Below are 24,217 nucleotides of genomic sequence, written 5' to 3'. Positions count from 1 at the left end.
GGCTCTTCTGGTGCAGGATCATTTCCTTCCCACTCCTGCCATGGAGCAGGGCTGTCCCAGAGGAGACCAAAAGGGATGGAGCCAATGACCATGACAGACTCAAACTGCAGCAGCGTGAGCCCCCTAGAGAGACCAGCCCCCCTGGAACTTGGTCTTTTGCTCCTTGGCCACTCGAGTGGGCTTAGTCACTATGGTGCTGGTGCAGGAGGTACTGGTTTTCAAAGGGGACAACTGGGTTTCTGGAATTGGTCTTATAGATCTCGCAGACCATTTCCTCCCATGGTGCTTAGCCTTGCCAGTTAAGACCTGCCTTTCACATTCTGCTTGCTGTGCCCCTCAACCTCAGAGGTGACTTGATACTGGGCCTTCCTCGTGCTGGCCCCTTGCCTTTGGAATGCTGTCTAGGTTGGGAAATAATTGGAAGTTTTGGGGTGGAGCTTAAGGAGGGTGGGGCTTAGGGATGGAAGGAACTTGGAGAGCCAGCATGGTTTGATTCCGTCTCCACCTCCGTGGCTACCTGGGTGCTCTTGGGGCAGTTTCAGTTCTTTCCAAACTTTTTTTGTGTTGTGCGGAGTCTTCCCTACCTCACAGGGTGCCTGTTGTAGGGAGAGGGAGGGAAGGTGATTGTAAATCACTTTGGGACTCCTTTGGGTTTGATTCTCTACTTCCTGTAGCCAGCTGGGTGACCTTGAGCCAGTCCCAGTTCTCTCTGAGCTCTCTCAGCCCCACCTACCTTACAGCAGAGAAGAAGTGAAGGCAATTGGAAATTGCTCTTTGGGTAGTAAAAAAGGGAAGTTAGAAAAACCCAGCTGTTCTTCTTCAGTGAGTAGAATTAACATTGCCAACTTTGGTTTCAGAAATGCCTGGGGCTTTGGGGATGGTTGGATTTGGGGAGGGGAGGGGCTTCAATGGACCATAAAAGCGTAGTCCACCTTCAGTGCAGCCAGAGATCTGTTGTAATCCCAGTTGCTCTCCTCCACAACATGGAATATCTGGTCCTGCCTCTACTTTCTTTTAAGTGCCAGGCCAAAATGGATCTTTTTTTTGGGGGGGGGGGGTCAGAGGTATCTTACCCCACAACAACTGCATCATTTCTATTGAAAGATCCCAAAGTTCTGTTGGGGAAACTAAATGCCCGGCCATTCTGGGCTTCGGAGACAAAGTACATAAAGATGATTCCATAAAACTAATGTCAATTCAGAGCTAGATCCAAAAGAAAATGGGATTTACTTTCTCATCAGGTAAATTTAAGCTTATCTTGGGTTTCCTGGCAAGGGCACATTTATGTATTGCTGCCAACTGGGAAGAAAGACAGACCTCCTCTTTACCCTTGTAGGAGGTTAAAACTTGGGTTCTGAGGGACGTGGGGATCTGTTTAAAGGTTAACCCTACAGATTCAGGTTCTCACTTTTTGGACAAACAAATGCCTCTTCTTACTTTCTTACTTGGAATGAACGGAAGGCAAGGAAATCCCTTTCAAATATAGGCTCCCTTTTTCATGATTGCTCAGTCTATATTTCCAGAAGCAGAGTGTTTTATGGGTTTGTTTTAATGACCGTAGGACTTAACATCCTGTCCGTGGTTTTTGCTCCATTATAGTTGTTGCATTCCCTTTGGTTTTATGTTGTGCCAGAATTCATTAGGTTGAGATGTTTGAGATAATTCAACGGCAGCAAACCCCTGTCTTTTAATTGAGGCCTTTATTTTATTGGCACTTTAAATGGTCTCTTTCTGTTTGATGGGTATTTTTTCTGCTGTTTATATCTAACGTCTTCTTTTTATCTGTGGGTTCTCCATCTTTGGAGGTTTTTAACCAGAGGCTGGAGAGCCATCTGACGGAGAGGCTGATTCTGTGAAGGCTTAAGGGGGTGGCAGGTTACAGTGGATGAGCAACAGGGATGTGAGTGTCCTGCATAGTGCAGGGGGTTGGACTAGATGACCCAAGAGGTCCCTTCCAACTCTATGATTCTATGATCTTGCTACGTTATTTGGATTGTAAAGGTCTCTCAAAGGGAACTCTGAAGAGGGGGCATAGAAATAATCTTATATCGGGGCCCACAATGTTTTCGGGTTTGTGGCGGGGCGTCTTGTCACAGGATGGTGAGTGCAGCCCCAAAATGGCTGTCACAGGAAGTGGCACTAATTCCCCCTCCCTGTGGTTATTTTAACCTGAACAGCCAATCAGATCTCCGATGCCAGCTGGGCAGGAGCCCCATTAGGCCCCGGCCATTTCTCTAAAGCAGTGGTCCCTAAACCTCGGTCCGGAGACCGGTCCCGGTCCGTAGATCAGTTGGTACCGGGCCGCGGCTCCTCCTCGTCCTTCCCCCCAGCTGCTGCCTCAGGGGCTGCCCTGCCATTCTGCTGCCGGGTCACCTTTGGTGCTCTCCAGAGGCCGCCGTGGCTGGGGCTCCCCTGTGGGTGGTGGGAGGTCAGGGGCGCCAGCGGGAAAGCAAGTGGAGCAGGGGCTCAGGCGGCAGCGATGACCCTCGGCAAAAGACAACACCCCCCCCCCCCGGGCCTCAGTAAAATTGTCAAGCATTGACCGGTCCCCAGTGATAAAAAGGTTGGGGACCACTGGCACTTGACTGGCATCAGGAAAGGTTTCGCGGATTGCAACCCTGTCCTAAATAAATACATGTAGAGAAGGTCAGGCAGATTGTGTTCGGGGTGAGGCAGGGGGCTCCTTAGATGCTCCTCCTGTCTCCCGAGCAACCCCTTTCCCCAAACTGCTGGCTGAAACAAGATGGATGTCTTGGGAAGCCGAGCTGCCTTACTTAGCTTTCTCCTTTATTTAGCATGTTGCTATCGTAGCTTTATTGATCGCAGGCAGAATTTCTTATAGGAGAGGGATGTGATTTTTAAATATCTGGGGGGGACAGCTGTGTTTTGATTTCTGACATCGTGGCCCGCGGTGAGCCTGTGCTGGGTGGGGAAGGGGGTCCTAGTGCTGCAGACAGAATATTAGATGTATTCCACCTCTCCAAAAAGGCATTGGGATACAGTCTCTCTCTCTCCCCCTCCCTCCGTCCTCCCTCCAGTGCTAACTACAGAACTTGCATGGAAAAAGCAGCGGAGCAATCGTGCAATGGATCCTGCTGGCCACCACACCAGCGTTGAAAGCAAGTTAATGTTTCGCCAGGCCCCTGACCCATAATCCTAATAATGTTTGTCCCGTGCGGATAAGATAACGTTTCATGAAAAGTCCCCCCCCAAGTGACACACAAGAACCACATGGCGGGTCTAAAAATAGGACCATAAAAATGTGAGAGGGCCAGTTTAGACCAGTTGTTCTCAAGACGTCTCTCAGGGTCATCAATCTGGTGGATAAGTCAAGGCCCAAAGGATCAGCCAAAGGGGCATCTCTGGATGATCAAGGGCCTTGCCGGCTGATCCCCTGGCAAAGGAGTGGAGATTTCCACCATATCTCTGCGACTGGATCATTCAGTCCGCGTGGATGGCACAAATTGCCCCCTCCCCCCTTTGAAAGAAGCCCCACGTCCTGTCATTATGAACTTTGTTGGAACATAAGAGGTGAAAGCCTGGAGGAGAAAGCCTCTTGCCCCTTCTACAAACACACATTTCAGCTGTTTTAAAGCATTCTGGGAAATGATGAAAACTAAGCTTTCGTTCGGTCCTTTCTGTTGTCTGTACAAAACACACAACCTTCATCTAGGCCTCTACTATAGAATCAGGATGTGCTTTGGGGACGGTGGAAAGTCCTATCACAGGGGTAGTCAAACTGTGGCCCTCCAGATGTCCATGGACTACAATTCCCAGAAGCCCCTGCCAGCGAATGCTGGCAGGGGCTTCTGGGAATTGTAGTCCATGGACATCTGGAGGGCCACAGTTTGACTACCCCTGTGATTCTGGGAATTGTAGTCCATGGACATCTGGAGGGCCGCAGTTTGACTACCCCCTGTGATTCTGGGAATTGTAGTCCATGGACATCTGGAGGGCCGCAGTTTGACGACCCCTGTCCTATCAAGTTGCGACCCTGTGTGGTTTCCAGGGCAAGAAATCTTTAGAGGTGACCTTTGCCTGGACTTCCCTGGTGGTCTCCCATCCGAGCACAACCAGGACCAACCCAGCTTAGCTTCGAGACAAGATTGGGCTCGCCTGGGCTGTCCAGGCCCGGGCAACATTATCTTGGGCTTGCTCGTCCGGAAACCTCCGTCTCCGCCATAGTCACCAGCTGAGTCATCTTCTTCTGCCAGGGACGTCCGGTGGGGCTTTGGGGCGTTTGTGTGTTTGCCTGCGTGTGAGATCCCCGTGCACCCTGCCAGACTCCTCCGATGTCATCACCTCGTCCTTCCACAGCCCCTCACTGCAGGATTGGCGCGTGACTGCGCCGTTTGACGGAGTCTGCCAAAACATGAAGACGGTCCTCTGCCCCCCAACGTTTCCTCTGCTGAAATTTTGATTGGCAAGCTTTGGAGGCTGTTTGTTCAAGGGCTGCTTAGAGGCGAAGGCTCTATAAACAACTTTTTAACCGGGGGAGGGGGGGATAGGAACACGGAGGGGAAGTTTTCTGGGCCGCAGTTTCTGTGCATCTCCCCGCCGCCCGCGGCCGCTTCTCTTTATATCCCATGCCAGTTTCATTCCAGCAGGGCAGGGGTAGTCAACCTGGGGTCCTCCAGATGTTCATGGACTACAATTCCCATGAGCCCCTGCCAGCGTTTGCTGGCAGGGGCTCAGGGGAACTGTAGTCCACGAATATCTGGAAGACCACAGGTTGACTACCCCTGCAGCAGGGAACTAAACCCTGCACAACATTTAAGCTCAGTTTCATTTTTAAAAAATTCAGCGACCCAAGACTAGCAATAGTCTCTTATCGCTAGACTTATGCCACTTGTAAATAAAAAATTAAATGTAGAAATGAGGGCAAAATGGAGCTTGTACACTGATGAAAGGGGAAGATGCAGAAGATACAGAGTGGGTGAAACAACCTCGGGGTGTGAGCAGGGAAGTGACTTTCAAGAGGTGGAAAAGGGGCAGGCTGGACTCTAAGGGGATTTTTTGTGCTTTTGAATTACCTTCGGTTTGGGAGTGAAATAAGGGGAAATTTGGTACGAAAGCATTTTCAGAAAACCTGGGGACATCAACCAGAAAGGGAGATGAGCCCTGGAGGAAGATCAGTGCCGAATGGCAAAGAAAATCTTTAAAATGCACAGTGAAAGCACGGGGAAATAACTGTGCATAATAGGTGGGGCTGGATACTGGTAAATGGGTGGAAGATCCAGCCCTCTTACCAGCTTACCTTACACTGCTAAAATTAGTATTGTGTCTCGAAAATGCAGATGGTTCTGGGGCCCTGCTTTGCAAAATGCAAGTGCTTCCAAAATAGAAAAGATGTTGCAGGTAATTCTGCAGCCGATCCCTCTCTCTACCCCCATTAAAACAAGTAGGCTACCTTTTTGTCAGGACCAACACAAAACATCATGTGTATTATAAAAAAGATGGGGGGAGGAGTTGCCCCTGTAGGGGGAAGCCCCTGCTTTCCCTCTGCAAAGCCAAATTGAGTGGATTTTCTCTCCCCCCCCCTTCTCTGTCTGGATTATTATCTTGAATTTATTGCTGCCTGTGTGTATTTTGTTCGGAAACGCAGCCCTGGTAGGAGTAGCCGAGGGAGGCAGGCAGGTTTGATGGAGGTGGGAGACCCTGGAGAGCCTCTCAATTTAGAACGTTACACTGCCTCCCTACACTGCCTCTCCCCTACAATTAATACAATCTCCCCCTCCTTATTTCTGTTCCTTTGCAAAATGTGTCAGGGAAAAGGCCAGCCTGTTCCTGAAATTATCTTTTCGGAACATGCGAGCAGCGGCCAGCCAATCCTGGAAGCCCCATGCTAGCATGCTGCTCATCTCCAAAACAACCAGGCCGTCGGAAAAAGAGAGCCTGCCGCATGATACTCTGTTGGTCTTTGAGAACCAGTGTGGTATCGTGGTTAAGAGCAGGGCCCACTAACCTGGAGAGCCGGGTTCAATTCCCCACTACTGCTCCATGTGCAGCCAGCTGGGAGGCCTTGGGTCATCCACAGTTCTCTTAGAGCTCTTCTAGACCAGTTCTCTCAGTCTTCTCCCAGCCCCACCTACCTCAAAGGCTGTCTGTTGTGGGAAGGTAAGCAGTGGTAAGCTGCTTTGTGATTCCTTATCCTCCTCCAAAATGATGCTAGTTGGAGTCTCAGTTTACGGATCCAGATGGTCAAGGCAGTGAGGAGAGATCAGGTTGCTAGATCGAGGTTGGGGAACACTTGGAGGGCAGGGGCCTCAGTGGGGTACAGTGCCAGAATCCACCCTTTAAAGCATCCATTTCCCTCCAAGGGAGCTGAACTTTGTCATCTGGAGATGAGCTGTAATTCTGGGGGATTCCTAGGCCTCAGCTGGAGGTTGGCATCTCGAACGCTGTGTTCAGGTTTTCGATTTATGAATAGTTCAGGTCCAACTTGAGGTGGTGCTGAGTTCCCAGCATGCTGTTGCCATCACCCAGGTTCTGAATACTGATCTAGGCTAGACTGCTGCAGCACATTATATGTGGGGCTGCCCTCAGAGACAGGTGGGAATCTGGGACTGATGCCGCCTGTGGCGTCAGTCAAAGACTGTGGTATACCAAAAGACTGGGAAAGGGGCTGGTTCTCTTCATATCTGTTCAGGTTGTTGGTTTTAAAGGAAGGTAAACTGTCATGTTTCTGCCTGCCCCGTTTTCCGGTGGCAATGTCTCCCCCCTCCCGCCCCCCAACCTGAGACAGAGTCGCATGCCAGGAGCTGGTGAAGAAGACAGAGGCATTTTGAAGCTACCTGCTTCCAGTGTGTGCGTGTTTTCTAGCACATCCAGATTAATTTAGACCAGGAAGCTTATTTCCCCCACCCACCCCGCCATCTCGAGAATGGATGAATTGCCGTGTCGCACCATCCGTCTCTCCCCGAACCTGATTTCAGAGCTCTGGGTAGGAAAAGGGCTTAGGAACAACAAAAGAACAATTTCCGGGGGGGGGGATGCAAATCGTCCATTTTCTAATTATATCCTCACACACAAATGCAGGAGGAGGTAGGGAGCATTCGGGAGAGATGGCCTCTAAATATAGCCAGGGCAAAAGATAAAAAACGTCCCTGGCTGTCAGCTGTGGAGCTCTCTCCCCAGACAGATGCTGTTGGCACCCTGCTGATTGGAGGATGCTGAGCTGTCCGTCTTGGAGTCTTTGGCACTCAGGAGCTTGAAGTGTTTAGATTCCGAAATATTTTACCGGGGGAAGAGGTCTAGCTCAGGCTCAGAATAATGCTTCCTCTCTCCTGTATCCTTATTGGGATGCAATAAACCCTATATTTACTTAGTGCATATTTTTTAAAAAAATGCAAGGCATCTGCAGGGTCAGCTAGGAGAAACACATTATCTTCCAGTTTTGTCGGTTTAGTGAACAACCCGACCTGGCTTAAGTTTTTCATTCTTTGGAATTTAGATCCGGGTTTTGACTCTCTCTGCTTGCAGGAATGAGCTTCTTCCGAAGAAACCAACCTCCTCTCCCAATAGCTGCAAAATAAACCCTTCTGCTTGGCAATAAACACTGGAGAGCACGGGATTAGATCAGAAAATAATTTTGCATAATTTCCCCATTGTGTCATTTCCCTGCTGCACGATGAAATGCCCCGGAATGGGTCTTGGCAGATCTCCCATTGCCTTTCATGTCGTCCTTTCCTTTGCAGGATGGGGTGCTAGTGAGGGCTGCCAACCTCCAGGTGTTGGCTGGAGGTCTCCCAGGATCACAATTTATCTCCAGGAGCCAAAGGTCAATTACTCTGGAGAAAATGACAGCTTTGGAAGGTGAAGCAGTTTGACTTTGTACCCCAATGAAGTCCCTCCCCTCCTAAACCAGCTTGGTGTTATAGTTAAGAGCAGTGGCCTTTAATCCGGAGAACTGTGTTTGATTCCCCGGTGCTCCTCCCCAGTTTTCTCAGAGCTCTCTCTCAGCCCCTCCCTGGCCTACCTCACAGGACGCCTGTTGCAGAGGGAGGAAGGGACAGCAATGGTTAGCCCCTAGGATCATCCCTGAATATATTTTGGATGTATTTTTGGCCACCGAGGAAGGCCACAGAGGCCGAAATGCGTCTGGTTTCTTGTGGTACATAGGACGTTCTCACCCACTAGGAATGCTTGCAAATTGTACGGTTGGTATTCTGACGCCGAACATTTTTCATTTTACATTGGCGAACGCTCATGAGATAAATATTTAAGTTGTCATTTTATTTCATCTGTTGCAAGCTTAACCAGGCTTAACTACTTTTATGTTCAACAAAAAACAGAGTCCAATAGCACCGTTAAGAAGACCAACAAAGAGGACTTTGTGAGCCTTGAATAAATCTTTGTTAGTCTTAAAGGTGCTCTTGGACTCTGTTTTTGTTGTGCTACTTCAGACCAATATGGTCTGAGTCTACTTTTACGTTGGGTCTTTCTGGCTTTGGTTCACTTTCTGAGAGGGGGGCCAAGTCTTTTCCCTGCTCCCCACCCCCTTGTCCTTTCCAGCAGCCCAACTGTCAGGAATTTAGTATGCAGATCTCTCCCTTGGGATGATAGCAGAGCATCCCGTAACCCGGGGTAGGGCGAAGGAAACACTGCCATAAGGAGACATTCATAAATATTTAGGAGACATTTACTGCACTTGGGGGATGCTGGTTTTCTTTTACGAAGTCGATTGGGTATTGTATAAATCCGGGGCAGCCAAACTGTGACTCTCCAGAGGTCCATGGACTACAATTCCCATGAGCCCCTGCTTACAGACAGCTGGAGTTGGCCACCCCTGGTGTATGCCAATTCCCAACTGAGAAATTCCTAAAGTGGAAGGAGGAGGGGGTGGTCAGGGGTGTGGGACGGAAGGTGATTGGCTGGCCGCTGGACAGACAGGCAAGCCGGTTGGAGGAGGAGGCACTCAGGGGCAGGACAGCCGCCCTGAGTGGGTGTTAAGTGCTGAGTGGCACTTAAGCCATGAGACACGCTCCTCCCCCAAGCCCTTCCCAGAAATATTAAGTGGAACAGAACAGATGAGGTTCCAGGAATATATATCACGGCCTTAGGTCTCAGATCTTGATTATAAAACCATCTCACCTTGGTCAGAGTTTAAGAACTGACTGTATTATTGCAATGTCTGGAGCCATTTTGTACCATTGCCTGACCACTGGGGAAGCCCATTTAGCTGAAACGCATTTGGTCAGGGGCCATAACGGTCTACCTCAGGGATCGATGTGGTGAGGGGTGAAGAATGGCAGGATCTAATCTGGAGAACTGGGCTTCATTCCCCAGTCCTCTGCATGCAGCCTGCTTGGTGACCTTGGGCTAGTGACAGTTCTCTCAGAGCTGCTCTCACAGAGCAAATCTTCAGAGCTCCCTCGGTCCCAGGGTGGCTGTTGTGGGGAGAAGAAAGGGAAGGCGACTGTAAGCCGCTTTGAGACTCCTTTGGATTGTAAAAAGTGGGGTATAAAAAAAAACAGCTCTTCTATTTATTCAGAGCTGAGGCCTATATTTGCTGTTATTGAATATGTAATAAATACATGTATATTTTTTGTATAGCTGGTAATAAAGTTCAGGCACAGCGCTGTGGGCCCCTTATCTTCCGATTATCTTAACCCTTTGGCTTTTAATCCAATCCATTTTGAGCCCCCCCCCCCTGTCTTTTGTTGATCTCCTGGCCCCACCTGACAATTGGCAAACCTACCTAGGCGTGTCCCAGAGTTGGAGGAGCAGAGATGCCAGGGGTCATGGGAGTCTTTCTTTTAAGCCAAAGATGATAGCAAACCGCCCACCCCAAAGAGCACGCACGAGAAATCTTGGCAGTTTGTGGTATTCCTTTCTGAGCTCCGGAAACCGGTCGTAATGATTCGTGCATCGCTTTCCTCCGGAGGAACAAGAGCTGAGCTTTCAACCCACAGATTTTACAGCCCTCTCCCTTCTTGGCAATGAGTCCGGGATTGGTGGGGGGGAGACACACCGGCAGCTCCCGCCGCCTGGATGCAAATAGGTTCTTTCATTAGCAAGAGCACAGAGGCGAAACCAGTGTGATTGTGGTGGTTGTGCTTCCCTGCCACGGAGCCTTCCTGGTCGCCAGCGTTCTGCGCACCCGGCGTGAGCTTTTGCCAGGCGAGAGGAGCCGTTGGGGCAGGCAAATTTAACATCCTGGTGGGAACAAATCTTTCCTTTCATGGGAGAACAAAACCCACAAACCAACCGTCAGAATCTGCCCCTCCTGACAGCAGGGAACAGCCTGGAAAGTAGCAGGAAGGGGTTTTTGCCGGCTTGCCGGTCTTTGAGGCCGGGCAGGAGGGTCAGCCACCGCAGGGCCAGGAACAATCCGACAGAGCCAGAACAGGACCAGACAGGACCCTGGTTTTTCACTTGGGAGAAATTGCTGAGGCACTTTGGCAGCAGAAGTGGGTTAGGCACAGGGATGATTAGACGGTGCTCGTGTCTCCTCAGCCCCTTTCTCAGAGTGGTTTTACTGCTGTACTTGTGCTTTTTGAAAAGGGATGGCTTTAAGAGGGGATTGGATAAACGTATGCAGCAGAGGTCCTTCAGTCGCTATTAACCACAAGGGATAGATGGAGTATTCTGCCTGGGGCAGGGATGCCTCATCTTCTTGGTGCTTGGGGGGGGGGCACAGTGGGAGGGCTTCTGGAGTGCTGGTCCCGCTGGTGGAACTCATGGTGGCCCCTGGGTTTGGGCCCCTGGGCGACACAGAGTGTTGGACTGGAGGGGCCCCTGGCCTGATCCAACATGGCTTCTCTTAGATCCTTATACCCTAGCAAAGCCTGCTCTGGACAGGGAAATACGTGGCGATTTTGGTGGTGGAGCCTGAATTCCCTAGTCTGTATTCTGTTTTTTCCTTTGCACTCATGAAGGCAAGAAAACACCAAGTTTCACATTCAGAGGCAGTCAGCCTCTGCATCCCAGAGCCAGGAGGCAACATCAGGGGAAGGCCTTGGCCTCTCTGCTGATGGTTGGACCTCCAGAGGAACTGGCTGGTCCCTGGGTGAGACGGGAGGCTGGACTGGGCTCCCTGGCCTGACCCAGCAGGGCTCTTCTTCGGTTCTTATAAGGGGAAGGCCTCAGCCAAGGGCTCTTCTTGTCCCCTCCCCCCTGGTGGGAGCTCAATCTGCAGAACTCGTATTTTGTGTCATTTTGAAAATAGCCTTCCTGCTATTAGAATAACAGCCAAGACAGCTTGTGAAGTGTAAAGCCAGCTTGGTAACATAAAGGTGTACTCATGAGTCAGTGGAAGGCACAAATCAAGAGCTCTTAACCAGGGTCTAATTGCAGTTGCCAGTGCACCAAAGCGAGTAATGAAATCAAGAGAGGTCATGGAGGGAAATCTAAAGACCCAATGGTTATGGAGTGAAACCACAAAATATCCTTCAAAGTGAGTCTTAACTAACTTCCAGAACTAACTTGACCAACTTCCACTAGGGAGGCCATCCTCTTGGTGGGATCTGAGGATCCCCTGGAATTACTGCTCTTCTCCAGACTTCATGGATGCTTTGGAGGGTGGACTCTGAGGCTTCAACCCCCCCTGAGGATCCTGTCCTCCTCAGGCTCCACCACACAAATCTTCAGGAGGTTCCCAACCTGGATCTGGCAACCAGCTCCCAGATGAGCCTGCTGGTGGCCAGAGGGGACACGGCCACTCTACCAGGAGAGAAACATGTCAAGTCACTTGAGGCTGAGTGTTCCACTGGCTGAGGGGCCACCACTAAAATAGCCCCTTTTGTCAAACTTCCCTGTTCTCAGCACTGGCTGGTTTGCTCATCTTGTATCGGAGGTAGACTCCTAGGGACAGCAGCGTTACTTGGGTCTTGTCTTGAAGTGGTTACAGGCCAATACCGGCTTTTGGAGTCTGCCCTAGGAGCCTGTGGTTGAGGCCAGAAATAACATAGAATCATAGAGTTGGATGGGGTCCTACAGGCCTTCCAGTCCCACCCCCTGCTCAGTGCAGATCAGCCTCCAGCATCCAGGATAAGGATCTGTCCAGCCGCTGCTTGAAGACGGCCAGTGAGGGGGAGCTCCCCACCTCCTCAGGCAGCCCCTTCCACAGCTGAAGTGCTCTTGACTGTGAATTCCCCGCCCACCTGATATCTAGCTGATACCATTCTACATTAAACCCATTATTGCTGGGCTAGATTAGCGATCCTCAACCTGTGGGCCACGGACCACATGTGGTCCATCGACTAATTGGAGGTGGGCCCCGAAGCACGCCTTCTCCCCCCCCCCCCGGCCCTTTACTTCATCCCCCCCAGCCCTTTACAACACACTTCATTGTTGTGGCGTGTCTGTATCTTATTTTGAAGGGATGTTTAAACATTACCATAGCGATCAGAGAGCGTTAGGGCAGTGGTTGAGGGTAGAGGAATAAACTACCCCCCCCCCCCCCACCGGGCCTCAGTAAAATTGTCAAGCGTTGAGTGGTCCCCGGTGATAAAAAGGTTGGGGACCACTGGGCTAGATGAACCCTTGGTTTGATCCAACAAGATTCTTCTTAAGTTCTTACGATGCCTGCTAACAAAAGAAGCCAACAAGAGGCTTTGCTGAACCTGAGCTGGAGGCTGCTCACACCTGACGTCTTGCAAGGGAAGGCCAAGCTGTGCTGAGATTCGGGGCTTTTGTGTTGGGAGGGTCACACACAGCTTTGTTCCTCCCCTCCCAAACTGGCCAATGCCGTGAAGAAGTTGCCGTGTGTCTGAAGAGTGACGTTTGAATGGGACCGCTGTCTCCACCAGACTTGCCAACCTCCAGGTGGGACCTGGAGACCCCCTGACGTGACGACCGATCTCCAGAAAATGGAGGTCAGTGGCTGTGGAGGAAATGACTGCTTTGTAGGGTGGGCTGTAGGACATTTTCCCCTACGAAAGTCCCTCCCGTCCCCAGACTCTCCCCCCCCCCAAATCTCCCAGAATTTCTCAACCCAAAGTTGGCTACCCTCGTCAACATCACTGTTTTTATGGCTTCTTATTGAACGAACGTGCTCTCTGGGTCAAAAAACACACACAATTCTTTCCCGTACCAGCCTGAGTCTCCAAAGAATAAAGTGCCTGTCTGCAGGATAAATACGGTTTTATTTTATTTTATTACATTCCCCGGCTTTGAAGTCATTGCTGCTGTTCCCCTTGGGGGGGGGCTCGCCTCATTATTGCAGCGGAAGCTGGAATCATCTCAGGTGAAAAGTAGGTTAGATTTAAATTTTAGGGGGGTGGCCGGACGGCTGAGCTAGCCCCCCGCTTCCCTCCCCCCTGATCTTTCTCTCTTCTTGCTTTTTTTTTTTTTTTTTGCACGACATTCGACAGATTCGGAATTTGCGCTCAGGTTAAATTAGGCAAATAGTCTCCGGCTCGTTCTCTGAGTCACCCTCATTTCAATTTAGAGAGTCTCAATTTTTCTCCCTTGTTCATTTTCGACCAGGGGTGGCTAAACTGTGGCCCTCCAGATGTCCGTGGACTACAATTCCCATGAGCCCCCGTCAGGGGGCTCATGGGAATTGTAGTCCACGGACATCTGGAGGGCCTCAGTTTAGCCACCTCGGTGTAGATCAGCAGTATATATTTAGAAAGCCATGATGGAGAGCAAAGATGGATGGAATAGAGAGGGGAGATGGTTTGGGGGGAATTGGGACCTCGGAGGGCAACCGTGAGTGTGATATGAAGCTAGCCCCTGTCGTGGGTGTTTTGTGCTTTGGTGGTCTCTTTCCATGTTCAGAATCCTATATGGAAACGCCATCCGGCATCAGATTTCCCACAGCGACTAGCGGGATGTCCTTCCGTCCTGTTAGAGCAGGGTCTTTCTGAGCCACGGGTAACTTTGGACTCCTGGGTGCAGGGACAAAGCGTTTTCTCCTCAGAACAGCCCTGTGAGGGAGGTTAGACTGAGAGAATGGGACTGGCCCCAGGTCCCCCAACAAGCTCCCTCCATGTCTATCCTCAGAACAACCCTGTGAGGTAGAACAAGGTTTGAGTTCCATGGCACCTTTGAGACCAACAAGTTTTCTTCAAGGTTGTAACCTTTGGCGAAATGGGAATTACCAGCTTGGTGCCGTGGTTAAGAGCAGTGGCCTCTATTCTGGAGAGCCAGGTTTGAATCCCCACTCTTTCTCCACAGGGGTGACCTTGGGCCAGTCCCAGTTCTCTCAGAGCTCTCTCAGCCCCACCTCCCTCTATTGGGAGGCGAGGAAGGGAAAGGTGTTTGTAAGCCGTTTGGAGACTCCTTGGGGCAGTGAAAAGCAGGATACGAACACCATCTCTTCTTCTTATACCTAGCTGTACATAGAGGAAGGGTGAGTGGTAAATTAGCTTACAGAATAAGGAAAACGTTTAACAGATTCAAGGACCAAACAGGAATAACAAGCTAAGCATATAAGGTTAATTTGTTTGGGTTTAGGGGGGGGGGACGACCTAGTGAAGGAAATAAATCTGTCAAGGAAATAAATTGGGGATGAATGGGCAGATGTATCTCTAACTGTGAAATCCTGAGAATCATTAACTCAGACCTTGCTTGCTCTTACCCTCTGACAGTCTGGCTGCATGTTTACACCGTCTTTTTGGCTGGGTAGGTTAGGCCAGGTTTGTGAGCTCACCCGGGAGAGTGGGAATTTGAACCTGGTTTCCTCAAATCTTAGTCTACAGGGTAGCTCTCCAGATGTCCATGGACTACAATTCCCATGAGCCCCTGCCAGCGCATGCTGGCAGGGGCTCATGGGAATTGTAGTCCATGGACATCTGGAGAACCACAGTCCGGTTACCCCTGTGACCTAGTACAACATTTACCCCCTACAAACACGCACTCACACACACATACTGGGTCCATTTCTTTTGGTCTCCCTAATCTGACATCCTTTTGAATGAAATCTGACATTTGCAGGATGGGATTGCTCCTAAATTTGTACAGGGGCAGGATCCGGTCTCTTCGCTGCCCTCCCTAATAACGACCTTGGTGCTATTCTTAAAATATTTAGGAGGAGGCAAGAAATCACAGGTGCGTCTCTCTTCCAAGCGATGCATGCCGGGGCTATGTAATATTGCCTCCTAAGTGCTAACTATGGGGTCTGCTTTTTTTTTGGGGGGGGGGGGGAAATCTTACTGTAACCACAGCAGAGTAACTGGCTCCGTTAAGCCTCATTTGCATGGATTTTCAACGTTTGGGGGAATTGGCCCGTCTTAGCGGCCAGATAGCTTTGAGTTTAAAGGGATTCCGAAAGGGATTAGAAATTCATAGGCATAAGAACAGGCAGGGCAGCTTGGCAGGAGAGGGTGAGGGAGGGAGGGAGGGAGGTGGGGGGAAAGAAAATGACATGGATAAAAATCCATTCGTCACGGGGGGGGAGAAGCCGAGGATGGGGACGCTTTGGAGAATTTCCTTTGACCGACCCATTTGGGCAGGTTAAAAGCGCAGTGGCCCTTATCTGCCGGAGTTGAGTTGGGGGGGGGGGGGTTAACAGGAGGCTCCTGAGGGTCCACCTGGCCATAGGGATTGGCTTTGTACAAACATTAATTCAGGAAGGAATCCTTTTGACACACCAGAGGAAACTCAAAGAGGTACCTTCTGTCTTCTACCTTACAGTACACCCACCTGGCAGGCCGGGGGGCCCCATTGTCCCAGGCATAGGCATAGGCACCACCACCGTGGGTGTCTCTGGAAATATGGACTCTACGGAGACCCTAGGGCAGGGGTAGTCAAACTGCAGCCCTCCAGATGTCCATGGACTACAATTCCCATGAGCCCCTGCCAGCATTCAGTCCTAGAGGAGATCAGCCCCGACTGCTCTCTAGAAGGCCAGATCCTGAAGAGGAAACTGAAATACTTTGGCCATCTCATGAGAAGGAAGGACTCCCTGGAGAAGAGCCTAATGCTGGGAGCAATCGAGGGCAAAAGAAGAAGGGGGTGACAGAGAATGAGGTGGCTGGATGGAGTCACTGAAGCAGTCGGTGCAAACTTAAATGGACTCTGGGGAATGGTAGAGGACAGGAAGGCCTGGAGGATCATTGTCCATGGGGTCGCGATGGGTCGGACACGACTTCGCCCCTGACAACAACAACAGCAACAACTAAAAGTGAACTAACCATCCTTGACCTACTTTGTCTTGTAAATATGCAAGACATATTCCTGGAGGATTGAACGAAGAGACGCTCTTTGTTTTTTTTTTCTTGGATGCGTTCATTCAAGCGTACACAAAGGCATGAGATCGGCTGACCTTGAGATTGATTGTCATTCCAGGAGATCTCTTGGTCCTGCCTGGAGGTTGGCAGCTCTACCTTGAAGGGGGGGGCAAGGGCTGGTGACTCCAGGACCATCTCCTCTTCCAGGGCACCCTGTTCTGTCTTTGGCACAAGCCCCAAAAAGAGTTGGGCTGGAGGCAGCAGAGCATTTTGCTTGCGGGGTTTTTGCAGGGGTTTTTGCTCTCGATGAAGAGGACTGGGGGTCCATCCCCCAAATCCTGGAGGGGGTCTTATTGACCAGTGCCCTCAGACTGTCCCCATCTGAGGGCAATATCCGTTGCTTTTTCATTGACCTTTCGTCCTTTGGCCGACAAGTTCCCAGCAGGAGGGGCACTAGTGTTTGCTCTGGGGGGGGGGGGGCGGGAAGCAGGGTGATAAATGACCTCCTTCTGCTGGCAGTACCACGAGGAGCATGCATAATGTGAAGCCTGGGCTATAGACGAAGGGGGGCATCCTCCGATTCCTCCCCCCCATCTAGATTGCATCTGAAGATGCAAGTTTTCCTTCCTGCATCCACGCTCTACACAGGTCTTGTTTTACATTTGTACTCTGGCATATTTCTTTCTTTTTGAAAAGCATTTTATTTATTTTAATAAACCAGTAAAGGGGGAAGGAAATAAAATCTGAGAACAGTAATCTGCTAAACTAAACTCCCAGGACTTAGAAAATTCTTCAGGGGGTCATTTGTTCCTCAAGTTCATGATTTCCCCATTGTGCCGGAGCCTCTAATTTCTCCCACCACATGTCCAGGCCTGGTGGCTCTTGCTGCTTCCATCTTGAAGTGGTTGAAAGCTTAGCTGCAATTGTCGTGTGGAAAGAAAAATTCCCTAGCAAGGGTTGGCAGAATCGCAGGAAAAATACCTAATCGCAAGCATTTCGGATCGAGCGGAAACTGAATTTTAAGCACCCTCTGCAATTGCTCATGAATTTTTTTCCAAAACACTTAAACTTTCCCCAGAACCACCACATATGAAAAAAAATAACCTATAGAACTATGACAAAACCCACACCTCCCATCAGATTGGCTGGACATTTTACGTATATCTTTAGGGGACAGGTACCACCTATAGAATATCTCTTGCAATTCTCTCTCAATAGTGGACATTTTGCTAATTTTATTTTCCTAAACCAAAGCAGTTCCCAAAAATCAAAGGAGATCTCTTCTGCAAAATGTTGCATCCACTTCACCATGCAGGTTTTAACCATCACACATTCAGAATAAGCACCTGCGTTCCTTGACCCCCTGCGATAACTCATAACTATACAGCCAGGGAAGCCAAGGGGACTCAGGGCAAACAGCCATGGAGAGTGCCTGAAGGAACTTCGGCTGTGGGGGAAGCAACCTGGCATCTCCCAAGGCCAAGGTTGCATCTGGTCCTGATTTCTACTGGCAAAGGGGTGCTGGCGACATCAGCAAATCTCCTCCTTCGCTTCAAGCCATGAAAGTTGCTGTCATCAGAAGGCTGCAATGCCCTAAAGCAGGGGTAGTCAACCTGTGGTCCTCCAGATGTCCATGGACTACAATTCCCATGAGCCCCTGCCAGCATGCGCTGGCAGGGGCTCGTGGGAATTGTAGTCCATGGACATCTGGAGGACCACAGGTTGACTACCCCTGCTCTAAAGCTATCGTCTCCCAGGGGGGCTGATCCCTGTTGGCCGGAGATCAGTTGTGATTCCAGGGGATCTCCCGGCCACCAGGAGGTTGGTGATCCTAGGCCTCTGCTTGGGGGAGAAGGGGAGGACACGGGGCCCAATGCCTTGCGTAGCTCCTTCCCTCTTTATTATCTGTGTGACCCTAACCTTTCTCTGAGGCGCTCTGGGCCGCCCACAGGATTCTCTCCTCCCCTCTTTTATCATGACAACAACACCCCTAAGAGGGAAGTGAGGCTCAGCATGAACATCTGGTGTGAAATCGGCCTATGAATATCATCCGTCATCTCGGACTGGTCTCACCACCCGGCACCACTGTCTGTCGGTGACATTTTAAGTGAGGACAGCTAGATGACCTATCCAAATCAGTCTGTGAAATTTAGCTTCTTTGCCCTTTGACCCCTTGTTTCTCAGCTGGGCCTGAGGTCCTGTCCTCCTCCTTTGGTTCCCTTCGTTTGGGAGATCTTTCCCCAGCCTGCAGAGGTACCTCCCTCCTGCCCTTTTCTGCCTCGAAATCCCACCTGGCCCATTTCTTCCATGGGGGGCAAGGAGAAAGGCCCCTTCTTATTCACCTATGCAAATTCATTTAAATGCATGCAGATTCAGGAGCCAAAGTTGTTTGCCCTCTCCACAACCCTTTCAGATGGCAGACCCTCTCATTTGCACAGCATCATGCAAATGCAACGTTGTAGAGTTAATTTTTCTGTGTCAGGTGGGGTTAAGGACTCCACCCCCCACTCAAACCTCTGCTCTTTCTCCTTGCTTCTCCACATTATTCAGTTGCACTGATGTCTCCCCCTCCCGCCCGCATACAGGGTGGGCTTGTGGCCATTGCTTCCCCGGATTCTTCTCCTTCTCCATCAGCTAGGGTAGTCAAACTGCGGCCCTCCAGATGTCCATGGACTACAATTCCCAGGAGCCCCCTGCCAGCATTCGCTGGCAGGGGGCTCCTGGGAATTGTAGTCCATGGACATCTGGAGGGGCCGCAGTTTGACTACCCCTGGCTAGCTGGATCACCCTTGGATCTGTTCTTCCATGAGGGTGCTTCCCCCCCACAATTCCCTGTGTTTTCCCTTGGTGTAAGTTGGCAGGGAAGGCTGGACAGAGTTTCTAAAGCAAACTCAGGGTGAGACTTTTGCCCTTTGTTTCTCAAGGAGACTTTGACGGACGGTCCCAAATGATCCCCCTTTGTCCTCTGTGCACCCATCTGTCTGGAGGCCAAAGGTCACCCTACAGCCTCCATCTCCTTCTCCTCCTCCCCTCTGTTCCTGATATGCCACCTGCCTGGTACGCAGGGGTCTCTCTTGGCTGCAGTAAAAGAAGGAGGACTTCTCAGAGGAAGTCACGCCAGGGACACAAAGAAGTGCCTTGAAGAATGGTCAGAATGTCGTAATCGGAGGTCGCTGTCCAGATTTTAGGCACCTCGTAATGCATGAGAGACATGAGCTGGCTAGTGATTTTGTAAATTTACTAAGCAGAGTGAAAGATTCATCTCGGGACTTTCTGTTCACTTACACTACCGTGAAAACGCATCCTGCTGCCGCAGTATGCAACAACGACAATGGATGATGTTTATCTTTTTAAAAAGTTACTCGTAGCTTTGGTATTCTGCCACGGCGGTTCGGTTAGAGCTTTCTTTGGGTGATGCCAGGGATAGAAGCCCTTGACCCTGACGGGGGAACTAATTCAGTCTCCCACTTTTCAGGATGCCCTCCCTGGTTTGATGTGGGAACTGGAACAGCAGCTGGGGCTACTGCGACTTCACCCGGAGAAGACAACTGGGGACGCGGCCGAGACGGACAGCTGGCCAAGCTCCGGTAGGCATGAGAACCACAGAAGGTCTCCTTTCTGGCGTCTAGGCAGCATGCTGCCTCTAGCTCAGGGTTTCACAACCACGGTCCCATCTGGTTGGTGCCAAGGCCCCTCGGTGGTACCTGGCACGGGGAGCTTAAAATGGCAATTGGGGACAGCCCTGTGCCCTGTGCCTGCCATCTCTGACTCTAAGCAAAGAGGAAAGAGAAAGGTTGTTTTTTTTTATTTTTAATTCTGATTTGTGCTGGTTGGCCTTCCCCCTCTCAAAGTGGCCAATGATGGGCCTGGAGGGGTGGGAAGGGGAGGGGCCCTGGCCATTTAATCCTTTGCCAGCTGAGGCTTCTCTCACTCCTGGGGGGCAAGTCAGAGAAGTGGGGCCAGCTGACATCACTTCCTGGTACCTCCGATCCTGGAAAATATTTCAGTGCGACCTCCACAGTCAAAAGGCTGCTCTAGGCCAGGGGTAGTCAACCTGTGGTCCTCCAGATGTCCATGGACTACAATTCCCATGAGCCCCTGCCAGCGTTAGCTGGCAGGGGCTCATGGGAATTGTAGTCCATGGACATCTGGAGGACCACAGGTTGACTACCCCTGCTCTAGGGGAATACCTTTGTTCCCACACTGCATGCTATCTAAACGGGTGACCTTGCTTGGGTGACCAAACTGGGGGATGGGGGGAGTTTACTTAGCTGGTGAGTAGCAGGTGGAAACAACCTTACGAAAACCACAGATGTCAACTCTCCACCTGCAGGTTTCTACGAGGGGCCCCTGTCGGCCGTCGCCTCTGATTCTCCGGCGTCCGGGTTTGGCGACTCGTCTTCTAGCTTCCCTTCTGCCTCGGGGTCCTACTCCAGGATTGGTTATGCCAGCGAGCGCCCCAAATCTGTGGGTGAGTTAGTGACGGGGATGCTTGACTGGGGGTAGCTCATTCCCTGATGGGTCTGTATTCCCGTGGTTATGGGGAATTGGGGGGTCTCCCTGTAGGACGCCATCCCCAGTGAAGGTAGGGTAAAAGGGGCAGGTTTGATCTACCTCCAGAAAGGATGAAGACACTTTGGCTGGAAATTCTGTAGTGGAATCCTCCACATGGCCATCAATTTTAGAAGCTAAAGTGGGATGTTTAATCACAACGTGGGTGTAACTGTAAGAAAAAAACGTGAGGATTATTAGGTATCCAAGGAAGGAAGACAATTCATTAGGGTGGGGATCAGGGAAGAAATAGGGTGGGTGGGAGAACCTGGAGGATACTGGACGGGTTGAAGCTGGTCCCTACAGAATGTTGTAGCGGAAGAAAATAAACACGGTTCTTCTCACCCGATTAAAGGCGTCTGGATCAACGGATGATTGGGGTCCCCATCTGCTTTTATTTGCATAGGATTAAAAGACGTAATAGTAAAGGGAATCAAAGCAGATTCTCCTTGTTTTCAACAAGGCACTCTCTAAGCGTGGGCTACTGTCTCAGGACAGCTTGGTACAAGCCCAGGGGCACCTGGGAGACCCACAACATTTAGAGGGTATAAGTCAGGGGTGGGCCGACTGTGGTCCTCCAGATGTACATGGACTACAATTCCCATGAGCCCCTGCCAGCGAATGCTGGCAGGGGCTCATGGGAATTGTAGTCCATGGACATCTGGAGGACCACAGTTGGCCCACCCCTGTGTTCCGAAGTTGCATATCAGAGGGAGGAAGTTTTGGCCCTCGAAAGGTTATCCCTCGGAAATCTTGTTGGGATCAGGAGATGTTACTGGTCTCGTATCTAGCGAATGCGCAGGGCTGTCCCCTGAAACTGTCTCAGAAGAGGCATACCCTCTTGTGGTTGAAGGAGGGGGGAATACTTCTTTCCCAATAGCGTCTACAACCTCCATTCTCTCAGAGTGTTGGAATCTCTCTCTCTCCTCTCCTCCCCCTTCACAGGTGACGTGGCGAACGGCAACAAAGAGGGTCCCAACCGAAGCAAGGTGCCCCGCTCGCTCTCGGCCCCCTACTCCAGTTCCCAGGACTACTCCACCGAGCCCCTGACAACCCGCTTCCCCCCGGACCCGTTTCTGTACCCCAGCCCTCTCCACGCCGTGGCCCTGCAGAACTCCTTAATCCGCAGCCATCTGTACGAGGACCCCGGTGTAACTCCGGCTGCCCCCCAGCCCCTGGGCTACCCCGCAGAGCAGGAGGGCAACCTGGATGTCTACGGCAGCGAGTTCCAGTTCTATTCGGAGGCCGCCTCGCACTGCCACAAAGTGGAGAGCTACATCTCGCGCCTCATCCGCCGCCGGAGCCAGCTGGTGAGGGGCAGCAAACCCCGGACTAGCCTCGGCTCGGAGCCCCCCGCCCCAGCCAAGGGGGGCGTGGCCAGGCAGAACAGCTTCTGCAAGAGGCCCACAGAGCTGCTCCCCCCTCAGGTGGAACGCAAGCACCCTCCCTCCATGGAAAGGGGCAGCAGCACCCCATCGCCCTCCGGCCACGAGAGCGGATCTGCAGCGTCTGCACGCATCTGGTCTTCCTGGGATGCGGCCGCTGAGAGGACATTAGCTGCCAAGGTGGTGGCAGAGGACTACAGCCCACCCCATTCTAGCCTCAAGAAGCCCCCCAAGCTACAGGCCCTCGCCCACATGAGGCCTACTTCGGTGGATCAGTACGAAGTTGCTTACCCCCCGTCCCCTCTGCCGGACGGAGCGGATGGAGCCTCCTGGCGGAACGGCCCGGATCCGGTCTCCTACGAGCCTGAGGAAGGGGCCTGCTTAATGGTGAAAGCCCAGTATATCCCTGCCCAACAGCCCATAAGGGCCCAGCAAGCCCTCCGAGCTGGCAAGAAGAAGCCCCCGCCCCTCACCAAGGGCCGCTCAGTGGAGCTTTCGCCGGAACGGGCCCCTCTGAGCGCGAGGGAGCGACCTCGGATTTCGGCCCCCGCCAAGAAGTGCCGCTTCACCGAGGAGGGAGGCGAGGCCGTGGGGAGAAAGGGGGCAGGAAGGAAAAGCTCGCCCCGGTCGAGGAAGGCCGCCCGCTCGCAGTCCGAGAACAGCCTGCTCAATAAACCGGGTGTCAAATACGGGACGGCCGAACGGGAGGAGGCGGCGCTGAAGCCGGCCCGGCAACGGAGGCCCCACGGACAGGCGGCTGGCAGCTACCGCAAATGGCGCTCGACGGCTGAAATCTGCCAAGAGGACCCGTCGGCAGCAGGTGCCGCCGAGCCACGCCGCGTCCGGCAAGCGTCCGGCACCGTTGGGTACGGTTATGCCGGCAGCGACTCGGAGTGTTCAGGGGAGCCGGCCCGACAAGCGCCCATGTGCCGCCTGGAGGAAGGCCTGGTCTACGCGGACAGCGAGTCCAGCCTCAGCGAGTCGCCGCCCCCATACAGCAGCGGGGCCTCCAGCGACACAGACGAGAGTGGCGGCCTGGTGTGGCCGCAGCAGCTCTCCCCGCAGCTCGTGTCCGCCTCTGGGCCCGGGAAGTCGGCCGGTGGGCAGCCCAAGGTCTTTGTCAAAATCAAGGCCTCCCATGCCCTGAAGAAGAAGATCATGCGCTTCCGCTCCGGCTCGCTCAAAGTCATGACGACGGTGTGAGGGACGAGAATCGCCTGCCAGCCCTGCTATGTCCCCCAGTTGCTCCCTTTGGCTCGAAGACCCCCTTGGACCCTTCTGGAGTCCCTGTCTGAACTACCTGCTGACTGCCTCCCCCCCCCCCACCCCACCCCGCCCCGTCCAGCCCACCTCTCCAGGCAGGGTGGTGCCCCTCCAGGACTGATCTCCTCCGCCTTTGCCCCGAGAAAACAGACCGTCCTCTCGAAAGAGCCGGAGGTGCGTCCGAACGGCATCCCGACCTCTTTTCCCAGTTGCTGACCGCAAAATGGCCGAAGCAGGCGCTTTCTCCCCTCCCCCCCTTCTTTCTAATCCAGCCGGTTTTTTTTTTTTTTTTTTAAGGAAAGGTATTTATTATGGTTTTGTACTGCTAACCGCCAGGTTTTGGAACCAAGCTTTGGAATCGGAATCCGCGCTGCTTGTTTTGTATTTCTCGACCAGCGTCTTGGGTCTCTCTTTGTAAATAAAGCTCCGTGGCTTCTTCTTGCTTTTTTTCCGTAGAAATGTGCTTCTGCCTCCTTGACCATCTGCTGGGTTGGCCAGAGGGCGGATCTAAGGAAGGTGGTGGACCCAGGCTCCAGCTTGGGATGTTCATAGAGATTTGGGGGATGGGGTCTGAGGAGGGGGGATTTGGGGTGGGGGGACCTCAGCAGGGTATGAGACCAGGGTACAAGACAGGGGTAGTCAAACTGCGGCCCTCCAGATGTCCATGGACTACAGTTTCCATGAGCCCTTGACAGCTTTTGCTGTCAAGGGCTCATGGGAATTGTAGTCCATGACATCTGGAGGGCCGCAGTTTTGTCTACCCCTGGTATAAGACCATTGTCCAAAGCAGCCCTTTTCTCCGGGGTGACTCATCTTGTCATCTGGGGACCGATCGGAACAGTGAGAGAACTCCTGGTGCCACCTGGAGATTGACAGCTCTACGCAGGTCTCCTACCCACC

The 24,217-nt window shown here is 51.9% G+C and overlaps 1 protein-coding gene across 1 annotated transcript in view; it reads left to right on the top strand.

Moving 5' to 3' along the window:
* The window catches only part of DACT3 (dishevelled binding antagonist of beta catenin 3), a 33,618-nt gene extending 9,859 nt beyond the window's left edge, over positions 1-23,759 (top strand). The window contains exons 2-4 of the mRNA XM_077318502.1: positions 19,594-19,705; positions 20,452-20,589; positions 21,615-23,759. Coding sequence (XP_077174617.1) covers positions 19,594-19,705; positions 20,452-20,589; positions 21,615-23,257 — 1,893 coding nt within the window. The 3' untranslated portion in view covers positions 23,258-23,759. The remainder of the gene's footprint in view (positions 1-19,593; positions 19,706-20,451; positions 20,590-21,614) is intronic.
* Positions 23,760-24,217: the final 458 nt, after the last annotated feature.

The sequence above is a fragment of the Paroedura picta genome, unplaced genomic scaffold (assembly GCF_049243985.1).
Source record: "Paroedura picta isolate Pp20150507F unplaced genomic scaffold, Ppicta_v3.0 Ppicta_v3_sca21, whole genome shotgun sequence".
Lineage (NCBI taxonomy): Eukaryota > Metazoa > Chordata > Lepidosauria > Squamata > Gekkonidae > Paroedura > Paroedura picta.
Note: the sequence above shows the minus strand (reverse complement) of the source record. Positions and strands in the feature narration are given on the sequence as shown.